This window comes from Akebia trifoliata, chromosome 4, assembly GCF_017979445.1.
Source record: "Akebia trifoliata isolate Shusen 1 chromosome 4, ASM1797944v1, whole genome shotgun sequence".
NCBI lineage: Eukaryota > Viridiplantae > Streptophyta > Magnoliopsida > Ranunculales > Lardizabalaceae > Akebia > Akebia trifoliata.
This window is the reverse complement of record NC_141378.1, coordinates 9,640,701-9,653,134: the sequence shown is the minus strand read 5'-3', so window position 1 is coordinate 9,653,134 and position 12,434 is coordinate 9,640,701. Positions and strand designations below refer to the sequence as shown.

Genomic DNA, 12,434 nt, shown 5'->3' with positions numbered 1-12,434 from the left:
CATTTAATGAATCATACATTGGAAAATAATGAATCTTGACCGTTCAAATGGTACGTACGATATCACAAAATTGTACCAATCGGGCTATTCAGACCATATTAGATGTATAGTTAATCAATGAAATGTGATGTATACAAAAGTTCTCACCCTTGATCATACAATCATTCAAAAACTCTTGGCTTCTCCTTCAACATTAAATCCACCAAAAATAAAATTTGAAATTTGCTATTGCCACACCAATTCTTATGCAAATTAAAAGTGCACATGGTTTGAATTTTTGACAAAATTGAAATCAAATCAAAGATGATCGGTTTGGATGGATTCTCGATTCTCTTACTTATTATTTTCAATAGTAAAATTAAAATAATTAAAACTTTAAAATTAAATAAATTATCACGCATAACACATAACATGCATAAATAAAACATCAACATATTTATTATTTCAACATAAACAAATCATCACGCATAACACATTAAAAATATAAATCATGAAAAAATTAGAAAATAAAATAAGAAAGTTAATATATTATAATAATTATAAAAATTGGTTCGGTTCTATTATACTCCTAATCCAGAATCAAACTAAATCAATTGATTTTTTTTATAATCCGTACCCGTTCCCGAACCAAATCATGTTAAATCTGAGTCAATCTAATCCAAAAAGTTTCGGATTGATTCGATTATCTAATTTACCCGATCCAATGTGCACCCTTAATGAAATTTACCAAAGAATTACACACAATTGGTGTGGCAATAATAACTCTCTAAAATTTTCAATCCATATTTATTAGGTCCGTGGTCCACTCAGTTGGCTTTACATTACCTACACGTACCTATCAGACCATAAAGGTATAAATAAATAAAGTCTATCAACACAGCGAAACTTCTGTTGTCCATCAAGGTTTATTATTTTTTCTCTTTAAAGCACTACATTTAGTCCCACATCGGCCAAAAGCAAAACTTATTAGTTCTTTATATAATGCATTTTGGATATTATTGATCGCCGAGTGGAGTTACGTTCACTTGTAACCTGAGTGGGGGCATTAAGGTGGTTGGACGTTGGTTTGATTCTGACTGTCAAGGACCGGTTTGGGTAAATTCTAACTCGCCCGTTTCAAGTTGTGAGTTGAGCTGGTTGACTTGAGCGAAGGCTTGAGTCAAACAGTTCTTAGAGCGGAGGACATCGCGTCAGGCTGGTTTCACAGAGCAGCGAAAACTTCCCGCTCATGACGGTGAAAGGATAACGAGATGGCACCTCTGCGGTCCACCAACGCCTGAAGAGTCTAGCACTTGAACAACCACCTTTTTATTTATTTATTTTTTATTTTTTAATGAAATCACCACCATTGGATCTACATCGGTCCTTCGATGTAATATAAAATATCATTCGGATCGGTGATTTCAAGTCATTGAATTTGAGATGGGCTGAATTTCTTTTCTGTTTATTCAGTCGTTTAGAAGAAATTAAGAGACTATTTTAGAAGATGGGAGTTGCAAGAGTTTTTAGTATTAAAAGCTGGCAACAATTCCGAATATGAACTCTATAAGTTGGTTAATCAATGGGATTTGGATCATAAGATACCCAACATGGAATAGGCATCAATCACCCTTATGATGGCATGTGCGGCTTGGGAATGACTGGTTTAGATGGTCTTCATTTTAGTGTGTTTACCTTTGCTCTCTCAGGGCTCAAAGGAGATATACTGTTACATTGTGCAAAATCGTCAATGTAAGCGTTATTTTACAGAATTTTTCCAAAATTAACCTTATTTCCGCACCCATCAATATAGTAATCATTAGTTTAATTTTGGCAATTTCACTATTTGTTGGGTGATTGAGGCTGTGAAGGTCAACCAAGTGGGTGGGGGGTCATTTTAAATTTTAAATCTATCAATTGTTCATTATTTCTTTGACTTTCTCAAACCCCAACAATTCAGTTTGGGGAAGGAGGGGCCAAAGTCGAACAACCTAACACGCTCCAAAGGGGTCGAGACGAGTTTTGATACCACAATCTGGATTCACCTTTACCTATTAATTAGTTACTAACTAACCCCACGAAATTACTACTAATGCACCATGGCTTTTCAGTCTCCATTTGTCGGGCTAAAGCCAAACCAGATGCCCTTCGAAAAGTGCTAGCTTGCTAAGTTGATTAAAGCTCGTGAGTGTTGATACCACGACCAGGTTCCTATCTTCACCTACTAACTACTAACCACTAAACACTAAACAGACTGCTTATTTGAAGAGAGAGATTCCATTGTCACACCAACTTTTGCTAACACCACCCCCATTCATATGTAAATCACCATAGTATTTGCACATATATTGGGTAAAAGTTGGTGCGGCAATAGAAGCTCTCTTCTAAAAAAGCTGAAGTAGTTTTGAGCCAACTGATTGGTTGGTTGGTTGGTTGGATGGAAAGAGAAGCCACAGATAAAATTCAAAATGCTAATTTAAATAAAAGAACAAATAATACTCTCAACAGGCAGTATTCAAGAATGAAAGAATAAAACATACCATATACTGATCATTGGGCTCTCTCATGAGTAGACTCGTCATTGGGTGACTTTCTCAACATCCTACATGTACACAATGTTTTCTAATGCAACAGATTGGATAGTTACGATGATCTTCTGGCAAGAGGGATCATGAAGGTTTGGCCCACTACACGTGAAAAGATCGAAACTATTCGATATAAATAATACACAAACCTTGGGTGAAGACTTGAATCACTCACCCTTATGGTAGAAAATCAGTAATACAAAGTCATTAAACTTACTCGACTATGCGTTTGAATAAGTAATAAATACCAATTATGCATTGTCGGCAAGCTATGACTGGAACCTTCTTCTGAGTTGTCTAGAACCTTGCCTTTCACCATTACTAATAAAAAAAAGGAGTAAAAAATATATATTCAAAATAGTAGATGTACCGAAATTTTACAAAACTGACCTAGTTCTTCAAAATCTCAGACCAACAGATGGAATGCAACCCAACCATAATTTACTTGAAGACCATGTTTGGAAGTTCACAGACTTTTTTGGATTTTCAAAGATCTCTTCTTAGGTTATTGCCATGCCTATAAATCACCCATGAGATTCAATAGGTATGTAGATTCCTCAAGAGGTGGACCAAACATTCATGGGTTCGGTTCAGTGGACCCGGAAAAACGCCACTTGGCAATTTTAGGGCAGGCAATTAAAACTAGTTCACAAGTGATGAAAACTAGTTCTCAAGCTCTGTTTCCACAAGCAAGAGCTACATCAAATTTGTTGTAAAATGAGCCCAAGTTTGTTACACAAAGTGCTTCTCCAAAAAGCGATGCTCTTGTCGATTTCAATATGCGAACTTCCACAAAATCACCAACCTCGGGATTCCTCTTTCCATCCTCGTCATTATCCGAATGTGGGACAGGGATTTTTACAAATGAAACTCTATGCCCTCTATCGCTCTTTCCGATGAGCTCTGTCTCGGGAGCTCTCTTGTTGGGTCCTTCTACTAATACAAGTTGAATAGTTCCAATTTGGGAGTCGAAACACTGACCTGTTGTCTCACGGAAGGCCTCAATGAGCTCGGTTAACCTCCTCTGCTTGACATCGTTGGGAACGTCGTCTGTGTAATTTCTATGGGCATGGGTTTTCTCTCTCATGCTGTATGCAAACATGTATGCCATGTCATAACCAACGGCCCTTATGAGGGTTAATGTGTCGGAATGTTCCTCCTCTGTTTCTCCACAAAAACCTGTAAAAAGTTATTTGAGATCATGTTAGAACAAGAATTGTGGGATCTAAGGTTCTAGCCTCACCAAGAATGAGAGAGACTCGGAATCCATAGTCAACTTAATCAATCGCTAAGGTAAAAAGTTAAGCCTTTGTGGTCCTCAAGGGTGTGTTCCCATTGTTGCATCTACCACAAGATTGTAAATATTAGTAAAGATGTGAAGCAATGTGGCTTCATATTTCAAACAAATCAATATCATACTACTAAATATAGCATAAAGCCAAGAAACTCACAAATGTGACACACTATCTAATGTTGACAAGAGATACAAGTCCTTGGCCTTTGAAAGTATTGCTTAAAGAGAATAATTGCCCCCAGTGATGAAAACTTATTTCCAGTCATTTGGTGGTTCTTTCTAACAATACAGATTCCCTTGGGATCAATACCGTTTCCTAGGGATCCATTTCCTTGGGATTCCCTAGGAATATCATCCCGTGTCAGCCATTAACGTCGTTAGTGACTAATTTTTTCCCATTTAAAATCCAACCTGAACAATCTGGATTGACGAGCACGTATGACACATTCCAAAATATGGGAGAGGAATCTTCAGGGAAAAGCAGTAGGGTTTCCTCTTATAAGCAACACAATCTGAAGATAATCACTTAGGAATACTTTTGAAGCACACAAAGTTTTATTAAAGTCACAAAATAATATTGCAAAATACCCAAATACTAGACAATTGAAGAAAAAATAATAATAACAAACCAACAATCCAATCATAAGCAAGAGAACATAAGATTATTTTAAGGCAATGGATCTTGATGTGCATTTTGGTAAATCTGGGTGTAAGTTCCTTAGGATTAGAAAATTCTACTCTAAGTTGTGTATGTTTTAGCATCACCAATCAATGCATCTACATAGGAGATGTTCTGCATCAAAAATTAATTTCATTTGACAATTGTAGCCAAATGATCAATTGTACCTTTTTAAAGGGTCCAAAGAAGGGGCTATTGTAACAAACCTCCCAGCAATTCTCGGTTGCTACTGGACCCATTTTAACAAAAGCCATTTAAAATGCAAAATATAACTTGAGCATCAAGAAAAAATAGATCTTTTACAAACACTTACCACATATAAAATCGCTGCTTATGCCAACATCGGGAACGATGCTTCGTATCTTTTGCACAAGATCCAAGTATGCCTCACGGGTATACCCCCGACGCATCCTTTCAAGAACCGTTGTACTCCCTGTTTGTGCAGGTAAATGTATACTCTTGCAGATATTGTATCTATCTCGCATTAGATATAATAACTCATCTGGGAAATCTTTAGGGTGTGGTGACGTATATCTGAACCGCATCTCTGGAAATTCTATGGACAGTCTATCCAAAAGATCAGAAAAGCGCAAACCCATATTCTTCACTTTGCTTATACTAGAAAATCCATCACTTAATCTCCAATCAGTTCCCGGTTGAACATCTTTGTCAATCGAAGAAGCATCATTATAGCTATTCACATTCTGACCGAGAAGCATTATTTCTTTCACACCCTCGTTCCAAAGCTCACCAACCTCTCTCACGATTGATTCCACAGGACGTGATCGTTCTCTGCCTCTAGTGAAGGGTACGATACAAAACGAGCACATATTATTGCAACCCCTCATCACGGAGACAAATGCAGTAACTGAATTCTTCGAGATCCGAACTGGACTGATGTCGGCATAAGTTTCTTCAAGAGAAAGAAGAGTGTTGATCCCTTTTTGACCATAGTCAACCTCTTCTAATAAACGTGGTAAGTCTCTATATGCATCAGGCCCACATACTACATCAACCATCTTATCAGCATCAAGTATCTTATCTTTTAACCTCTCGGCCATGCAACCCAAAACAACTACTTTTGGAGGACGTAAAGACTGTGACCTTCCAATAGCAACGTTACTCTTCCAATGTCTCTTAAGAAACCAGAAATAGTTAAGTCTCTGCCACACTCTTTGCTCTGCGTTGTCTCTGATGGCACAAGTGTTGATAAAAATGATCTCTGCACTCTCTGGATCCTCAACAAGTTCATTGTATCCAGCTTTCTTCATGATAGATAGGACAATCTCCATGTCATTAACATTCATTTGGCATCCATAAGTCTCATGGTAAATACGACTCCTTGGAAGAATTTCTGAAGTTGATACAGGACTAGAAAAAAAAATTGCAGGCAAGAGTTTTAATCCATATAAACTTAACCACGTAGTAAATTAGGATCTGTGAATGTAAGTTGAATGATTTTTCCGGAACGTTGCAAGCACGAGTTCCAAAGAATTATTAATAAGAATTCACCAGTATGGATCATTTATAAGTCAATAAAACTGGCAGAAAGAAAACAATTTCTGAAGTGTTTGGCTTGGATAAATTCATGAAAACTTTTAAAAAAATCTAGTGAATGATGCCTCTTGATTTTGTGTCCCATCAAACTCCATAGGAAGCAACACTTCTTTTAGAAAGATTCTATTGCCACCCCAACTTTTGCTAATGCCACCCCAGGAGGTGTGCTTATTCTTTGGTGATTTACATATGAATTGGGGTGTCATTAGCAAAAGTTGGTGAGGCAATAGAATTTTTTATGACCCCAAGTACAGGAATAAGAGCCACAATGATTGAGCATCTCACTAAGCCTACTAACCAGGAAAAAAATCTCGTTAAGCAAACCAAAGGTTAAAAAAAGTTGCATATGATGAAGAATGCCCTCCCATTTAAGACAGGTCATCAAAACGGATTTCCCTCACAACTACACATAGATATGCTATAACCTTCAGGAGTATGGCCTCAAGGTTACTCTCCTTTCATAAGTTCCAACAAGTTGCACAATAAAAGCATGTCGAGGAAGAATCTGAATGCCAGACTTCTAATAATCCAAAACACACTTATAGGTAGATCATCACATCATGGAAGAGACACAAATGAATCTCCAAACTGTTTTGATGATTAGATAGTAGATGAGGAGATGGTTAATAGAATCCTTGCTGTCTTTGCACAATTAACAGCTATTCGGAATGGATAAGTTCCTTCTTCTCAATCTCATGTGATCCACCATCATGTAGAGTTGGTTTCGTGTTTCGACGCGAATTAAAAGCTCTTAAGGAGAAAATTGAAACCTAAAATAGGGAAGAATTTGGTGGGGTGGATCTAAAGAGGAAGTCGACTTTCGAAGAAGAATTTAGTGAAATAGATGGAGTTAGCGACCTCCTTTTTTTTCGTCTTTTAATACAATCCTCTACTTAAAACAAAATTACTACAAACAAAAATCTTACTTTGCAACTCCAAACGCAATGCAATAATGCGACTAACAAATTACAAATTTTAGAAGTCAAATTTCACAATTAATAAATCAAAATTACTACACAATCACAGAATATATCACATTGAATCTTTCGATCTTAAAAACACAGAAACTCACTCTGTTGTTTTCGTTTCGATGAAATTATGGAAACTTGGAGCATCGATCGTGTTGGAGATAGGAGATTGAGAGAAGTTTCTGGGCAGATTGAGAGAAGCAATCCATCTGCGTGGCGGCGATGGAGAAGAGAAAAAATAGGGTTTGTTCGAGAGAAAACTAGGGTTTAAAAATCGGATTTTGTGGATTTTGACGAGGAGAGAGGATGATGTGGGTTGGTTCACGAAGAGAGACGAAATGGAAGAAAGTGAACAAGCCATTAGAGAGGACTGAGAGAGATGAGAGTTGAAGCGTCGAAACAGAGCGTTTTAGTATTTTACGAATGTTGGATAGGGCGACAATGGTAGGGCTGAAAATGAGTCGGATCAGATCCAAAATTTGATCGGTTTGGATCGAAAATTTGGGTTTCAATAAGGAACCGATTTGATAAAAAGGTGAGAAATTATGTATGTTATATCATATTTTGTTTAAATGAAAATGAAGTTTATTTATATTTCGGATATCAATCTAATGGAATAAATTCGATTTGGACCTGATCTGATTGTTACTAATCCTAATATTGGGATCCAATAAAAAATCCGATTTGCCAATTATCCAATCTGATTCTTTTAAGATTGGTCCAAGACCCTGATCCAATTCAAATGCGATCCATTGATAACTATAGCTAGGAATCCATGGCTTCAAATCTCGTCCGAGACCCGAGTCATCTCAGTGTCGCTCAATAACGATATGGATTAACGAGTATCAATGTGTCTTAGAGGCTCAGACTATCTCGTTTAAGAAATGAGATGACTCGGTTGGGGGCGATTTTTTGAAAATCTCAGTCAAGGTATATCGGGATTTTGTAGTTATATTAAAATAATTAAATATATATATAATTTAAATACTTATTGTCTATTTAAACATCTTCTGATCTACCCCGTTTATTAAAAAAATTATAATTATTTATATATAAATATTTGTAGACTGAGCTAAGTAATTTATCTTGTGTAAGAATTTATGATTCATCCGAGAAGATTAGGTCCCGTCTATGAATAGGACGAGAAGTCAAACTGAGATTTAACAAACCACAACACAACTCCTTATTCAGACGATCCATTTTTATGTCCCAACCAACATAGTGATTGAGAACAATTTGGAGGGTAAATTTAGTACAAAACCTACCGAGAATATTGTGGAGGATAAAAATACCCAACCAATAGGGTATAGCCATGTGTAAGTTTCCATAATGAGTAATAAGCATCCGACTCCACAAACTGCACGAGGTCAATTCGAGTCACCTAGAGATGAGTCATTTTGCTCATAGACTCCTCAGTGCTTGCCATATCAAGTATACAAGGGTAGTTTTGTAATTAATAAGGGTATATTTGTAAATTAAAAATGTCATTCAATACATGTGGATATATGTAATTGCGGATCCTAGATTTATGTGAGCAAAAATCCCCCCCCCCCCCTCACCAACCTGTGATTAGGGATCAAATGTCTAATTGAAACGATTACACGATAAGTACTCAAACAGAAAGATTGGATTTCTAGAAAATTAATCTAGGATGGGGAAGATAGATCCTATCAGGAAAACTCTATTAATAAAGATTCACTAATTTAATGAAGCTATGAGGGGAAAAAAAAACTAGCAGATACTTTTAATCATGTGATTATCGTTCTTTTTTTAACTTGATCGTTGGAGAGATTGTTGAGCGGCTTCACTTGAGATTGGAGAATAGTTCATTCAATTCCATGGTATTCTAATAAAGCTTGGAGCATAATTTGGGTTCTACAAATATCATGATTGAAAGAAATGCATTTTAAAACAATAATTACTTATCCATAGCAACAGAGACAAGCATAACATATTGGTTGGCACTTCACCAAAAGACGAGCTTATTACTTTAAAGGATTGATATCGAGTTTTGTTATTTTTTCAAGTGTGGAGATCGATGCTTCTAATAATAATAGGCCTTCATAAAATAATTGTAATGCAAATGATGATAGCGAGACAAACACTTGAATAAAAAGAAAGAATATACCTTTTGATTTGAGTACCCATTTTGTTATTATTATATATATAGGTATTTTGTGCATATCTATTCAATGGGAAGCTCGATGCTTCACCAAGAGATGAGATTGATGTTTTCAAGTGTTAAGCTAAATTTTGTTTGATTTTCAAGCATCCAGCTCAACTCTTCTATATTTTTCAAGAGTTGGACTCGTCACTAGATTGATCTTCACGAAATATTAGAATTATATACATATATGGGTGCGGTTCTTTTGTCAATATCCTAGACAAAGTATTTCTCTTATATGGGCTAAAAATTTCGGAATGGACCGATTTTTTTATGAGGATGATCTCTATGGTGAGAAAACCATCCTTGCAAAAAATCAGTCATTTCTTAAATTTCTAACCCTAGTTTATAAGATGAAGAATTGTGAACCGTCAAATTTTACCATTAGATTGTAACCACTTTTCATGGGGTTAGAAGTTTTAGAATTGGCTGATTTTTTGTGAGGATGATTTACTGACTATAGAGATCATCCTCACAAAAAATCAATCCATTTCTAAACTTTTTAGTCATATAAGACAAAATTTTGTCTAGAATGTTGTGTAGGATTTTGTCAAAAGAATACTACCCTATATATATATATATATATATATATATATATATATATTAACAATGAAATGAATGCTTAGACCAAAGTTATAATTAAATTCCTTTATAAAAAAAATGAGTATGACATTCTCCATTTGTAATTCGGTGTCACATACCATCAAAATAAATAAAAAGTTACGTCTAAATATATGAATATATATGTATGTCCTCTCCCTTCATCATTAACCATTAGGGGCATAGCTAAATAGGGTCGAGAAGGGGCTATAGCCCTCATTGAAGTTTGAAAAAAGAAGAGAGATTTACAGCAGACCTGTTGCATTTTTATTTTATTTTTTTAAAAACCCTTGGAATTCTTACAACTCCAAAGTTATCTAGTTTGTTACCCAACAAACCCTGGTGTGGGATCATTGAAAGATTGAATACTTTCAATACTTTGAGTTCTTTAAATCAAATACCTATTATATCTTTTCCTTCAAAATCCATGAATCAACCTAAATTTTATTTTATTTTTTATGTTTTATTTTAATTTGAGCATTTTCAGAAAATCTAGAAGGTTTGTGGTGTTGGATCATAACTATGGTCATGCGGGCCCATGAGGATTTTGGGAGAGATAATCGATGTTAAAAGGAAAGAGGATATAATAGGATATTTAATTTTAAATTTTAAAGAATCCATGGTATTATAGGCATTTAATATTTTAAAAGAATGTGGCTCCCCTTTTTAGGTTTGCTGGGTAACAAACTTGATTAAGTAATTTCCATTTGATAAATATCTCAAAAAATAAAAATTAGATTTAGTGGATGTTAATTAAAAGAGTCGTGATAATCTAACTTAGGCCTATGACATACTCAATCGACTTACCTAACGTGACAAGCTCGAAAATCATAGATACGCTTTCCTCGGGATACAACATTGCACCTTTTATGAAAATACATGATTTTGTATCCCGAAGAGAGCACACATATGGTTCTCAAGTCTGTCACGTCAGGTAAGGCCCCGTTTGATAATGCTGTCAACTTTTGCTTTCAAATTCTACGACTAAAAACAGTTGTCAGAAATAGTTGTAAAAAGTTGGAATATTGAAAAGTTTGTTTTATAGACTCTTGTAAAAGTATTGTGTTGTTTACTAGAATTTGATAATTATAGTTTGATACAATTGTTGGATTTTACTGTATTTTGATAAAATGATCAGAATACCCTTAAAGTTAATAATACACAAAAATAACCAGAATACCCTAATAAATATAAAATTATACTAAATTCGAAATCTGCCAAAATCACAAGATTTCATTTTTTTTTTCATCAAACAAACAATCACAAGGTTCAAGCAACCAAAAATCCATTAAAATTTCATATTTCCATCAAACAATTATAATCAACCACCAAATTTTAGAAAATTTTGATTTATTCATCCACAAAACTAAATACAACTACTAACAAATTTTAGATTTCATATAAAAATAATAATAATAATAATAAAATATTGTAAACCCACAAAATCCAAATTAAAAACTACTAACAATTATGGTTTGCTCAAATCATTTGAAAAAAATTGCTAATCTATCTCCCAAATACATTGAGTACAAAATCTAAAACAATAAATTTATCAAAACTCACGTTGAAATGGAGATTACAATTTGGGATGGTCAGATTGAAGCTCATAGAGTGGTTTAATCATGACGCACAGATGATTCACATCGAAATTAAACAAAAAAAATGAATTTTACTTAATTATGGAGCATATCTGAGTTTAGGTTAGTGTACGACGCAGATCTGAGTTCGTACTAGTGTTTTTCGTCGATTGGAGCATCCAACGACAATGAAAATGGCGACAATGACTGTTGGGTTGAAGATTAGGGATATGTAAGGGAAAGGGTTGTGTAGGGCTCTGTTGACGAAGAAGTGGGTTAAATAAAACCAAGATATAAGGTGTAATTATAAAAAACATTGAGGGTCATTTCGATCATTTCAAGTCAACCATTTTAAGGTGTTAGCTTCTCCCGCAAACACAATGTGGAAAAGCCCCCTTTAGCCGTTTTCATATATGCATTTAAAAACTCATATTTGTGATGTGCTTTTTGTTATCAAACATCAATCACCTTTTAAAAAGCATTTTAAAGCCGCAAAAGTTAAAAAAAACAGGTTGAAAATCGCTACCAAGCACTGCCCAAGTCGATTGAGTTGCCACATGCCTAAGTCAGATTATCAACACTCTAATTAAAAAGAAAGAAAGAAAAGAAAAGAAAAAAAAAGGTATTTTAGTACTTCCAAACATTTCTAAAGGAAAATTTAGAATGAAAAAGTCTATTAAGTGGTGCTAATTCCCCCTCACCCCCCCCCCCCCCAAAGTTGGGGCATTTAGAAAGCAAATCACACTTTAGGATCAATTAAGTAATTTTCACAGAAAAGTAACCATCCAAAAATTGGGGGTATTTAGAAAGAAAACTCCATATTAGAATACATTTACATAATTTCCCAGAAATAAATAAGGACAAAAGAGTAGTTTAAAAATTAGACCGGAGCGACGGTCCAACCAAGACTGTTCGGATTTATCAGAATCTTTGGTCCAGTCCACCTAGAACCGAAAGTAGAAACCATCGATCTTTATCAAATAATGGTTTAATCAGTGAGACCGGCATTTTTAACGAAGCATCACTTCTTT

General features: G+C 35.0%; 1 protein-coding gene and 1 non-coding gene across 2 annotated transcripts; one reads left to right on the top strand and one right to left on the bottom strand.

Annotated features, from left to right (window-relative positions):
• Window positions 1-1,004: 1,004 nt before the first annotated feature.
• On the top strand, window positions 1,005-1,308 carry LOC147403639 (signal recognition particle RNA). Its single transcript, XR_015178167.1, has one exon.
• Window positions 1,309-2,882: 1,574 nt separating this feature from the next.
• On the bottom strand, window positions 2,883-7,471 carry LOC147403638 (Methylthiotransferase). The gene is made up of 3 exons (XM_086439288.1): window positions 7,167-7,471; window positions 4,851-5,908; window positions 2,883-3,743 (listed from the first exon to the last, which is right to left on the bottom strand). The coding sequence occupies exons 1-3, from the start codon at window positions 7,421-7,423 to the stop codon at window positions 3,235-3,237; spliced, it is 1,824 nt and encodes a 607-aa protein (XP_086295414.1). The 5' UTR covers window positions 7,424-7,471; the 3' UTR covers window positions 2,883-3,234.
• Window positions 7,472-12,434: the final 4,963 nt, after the last annotated feature.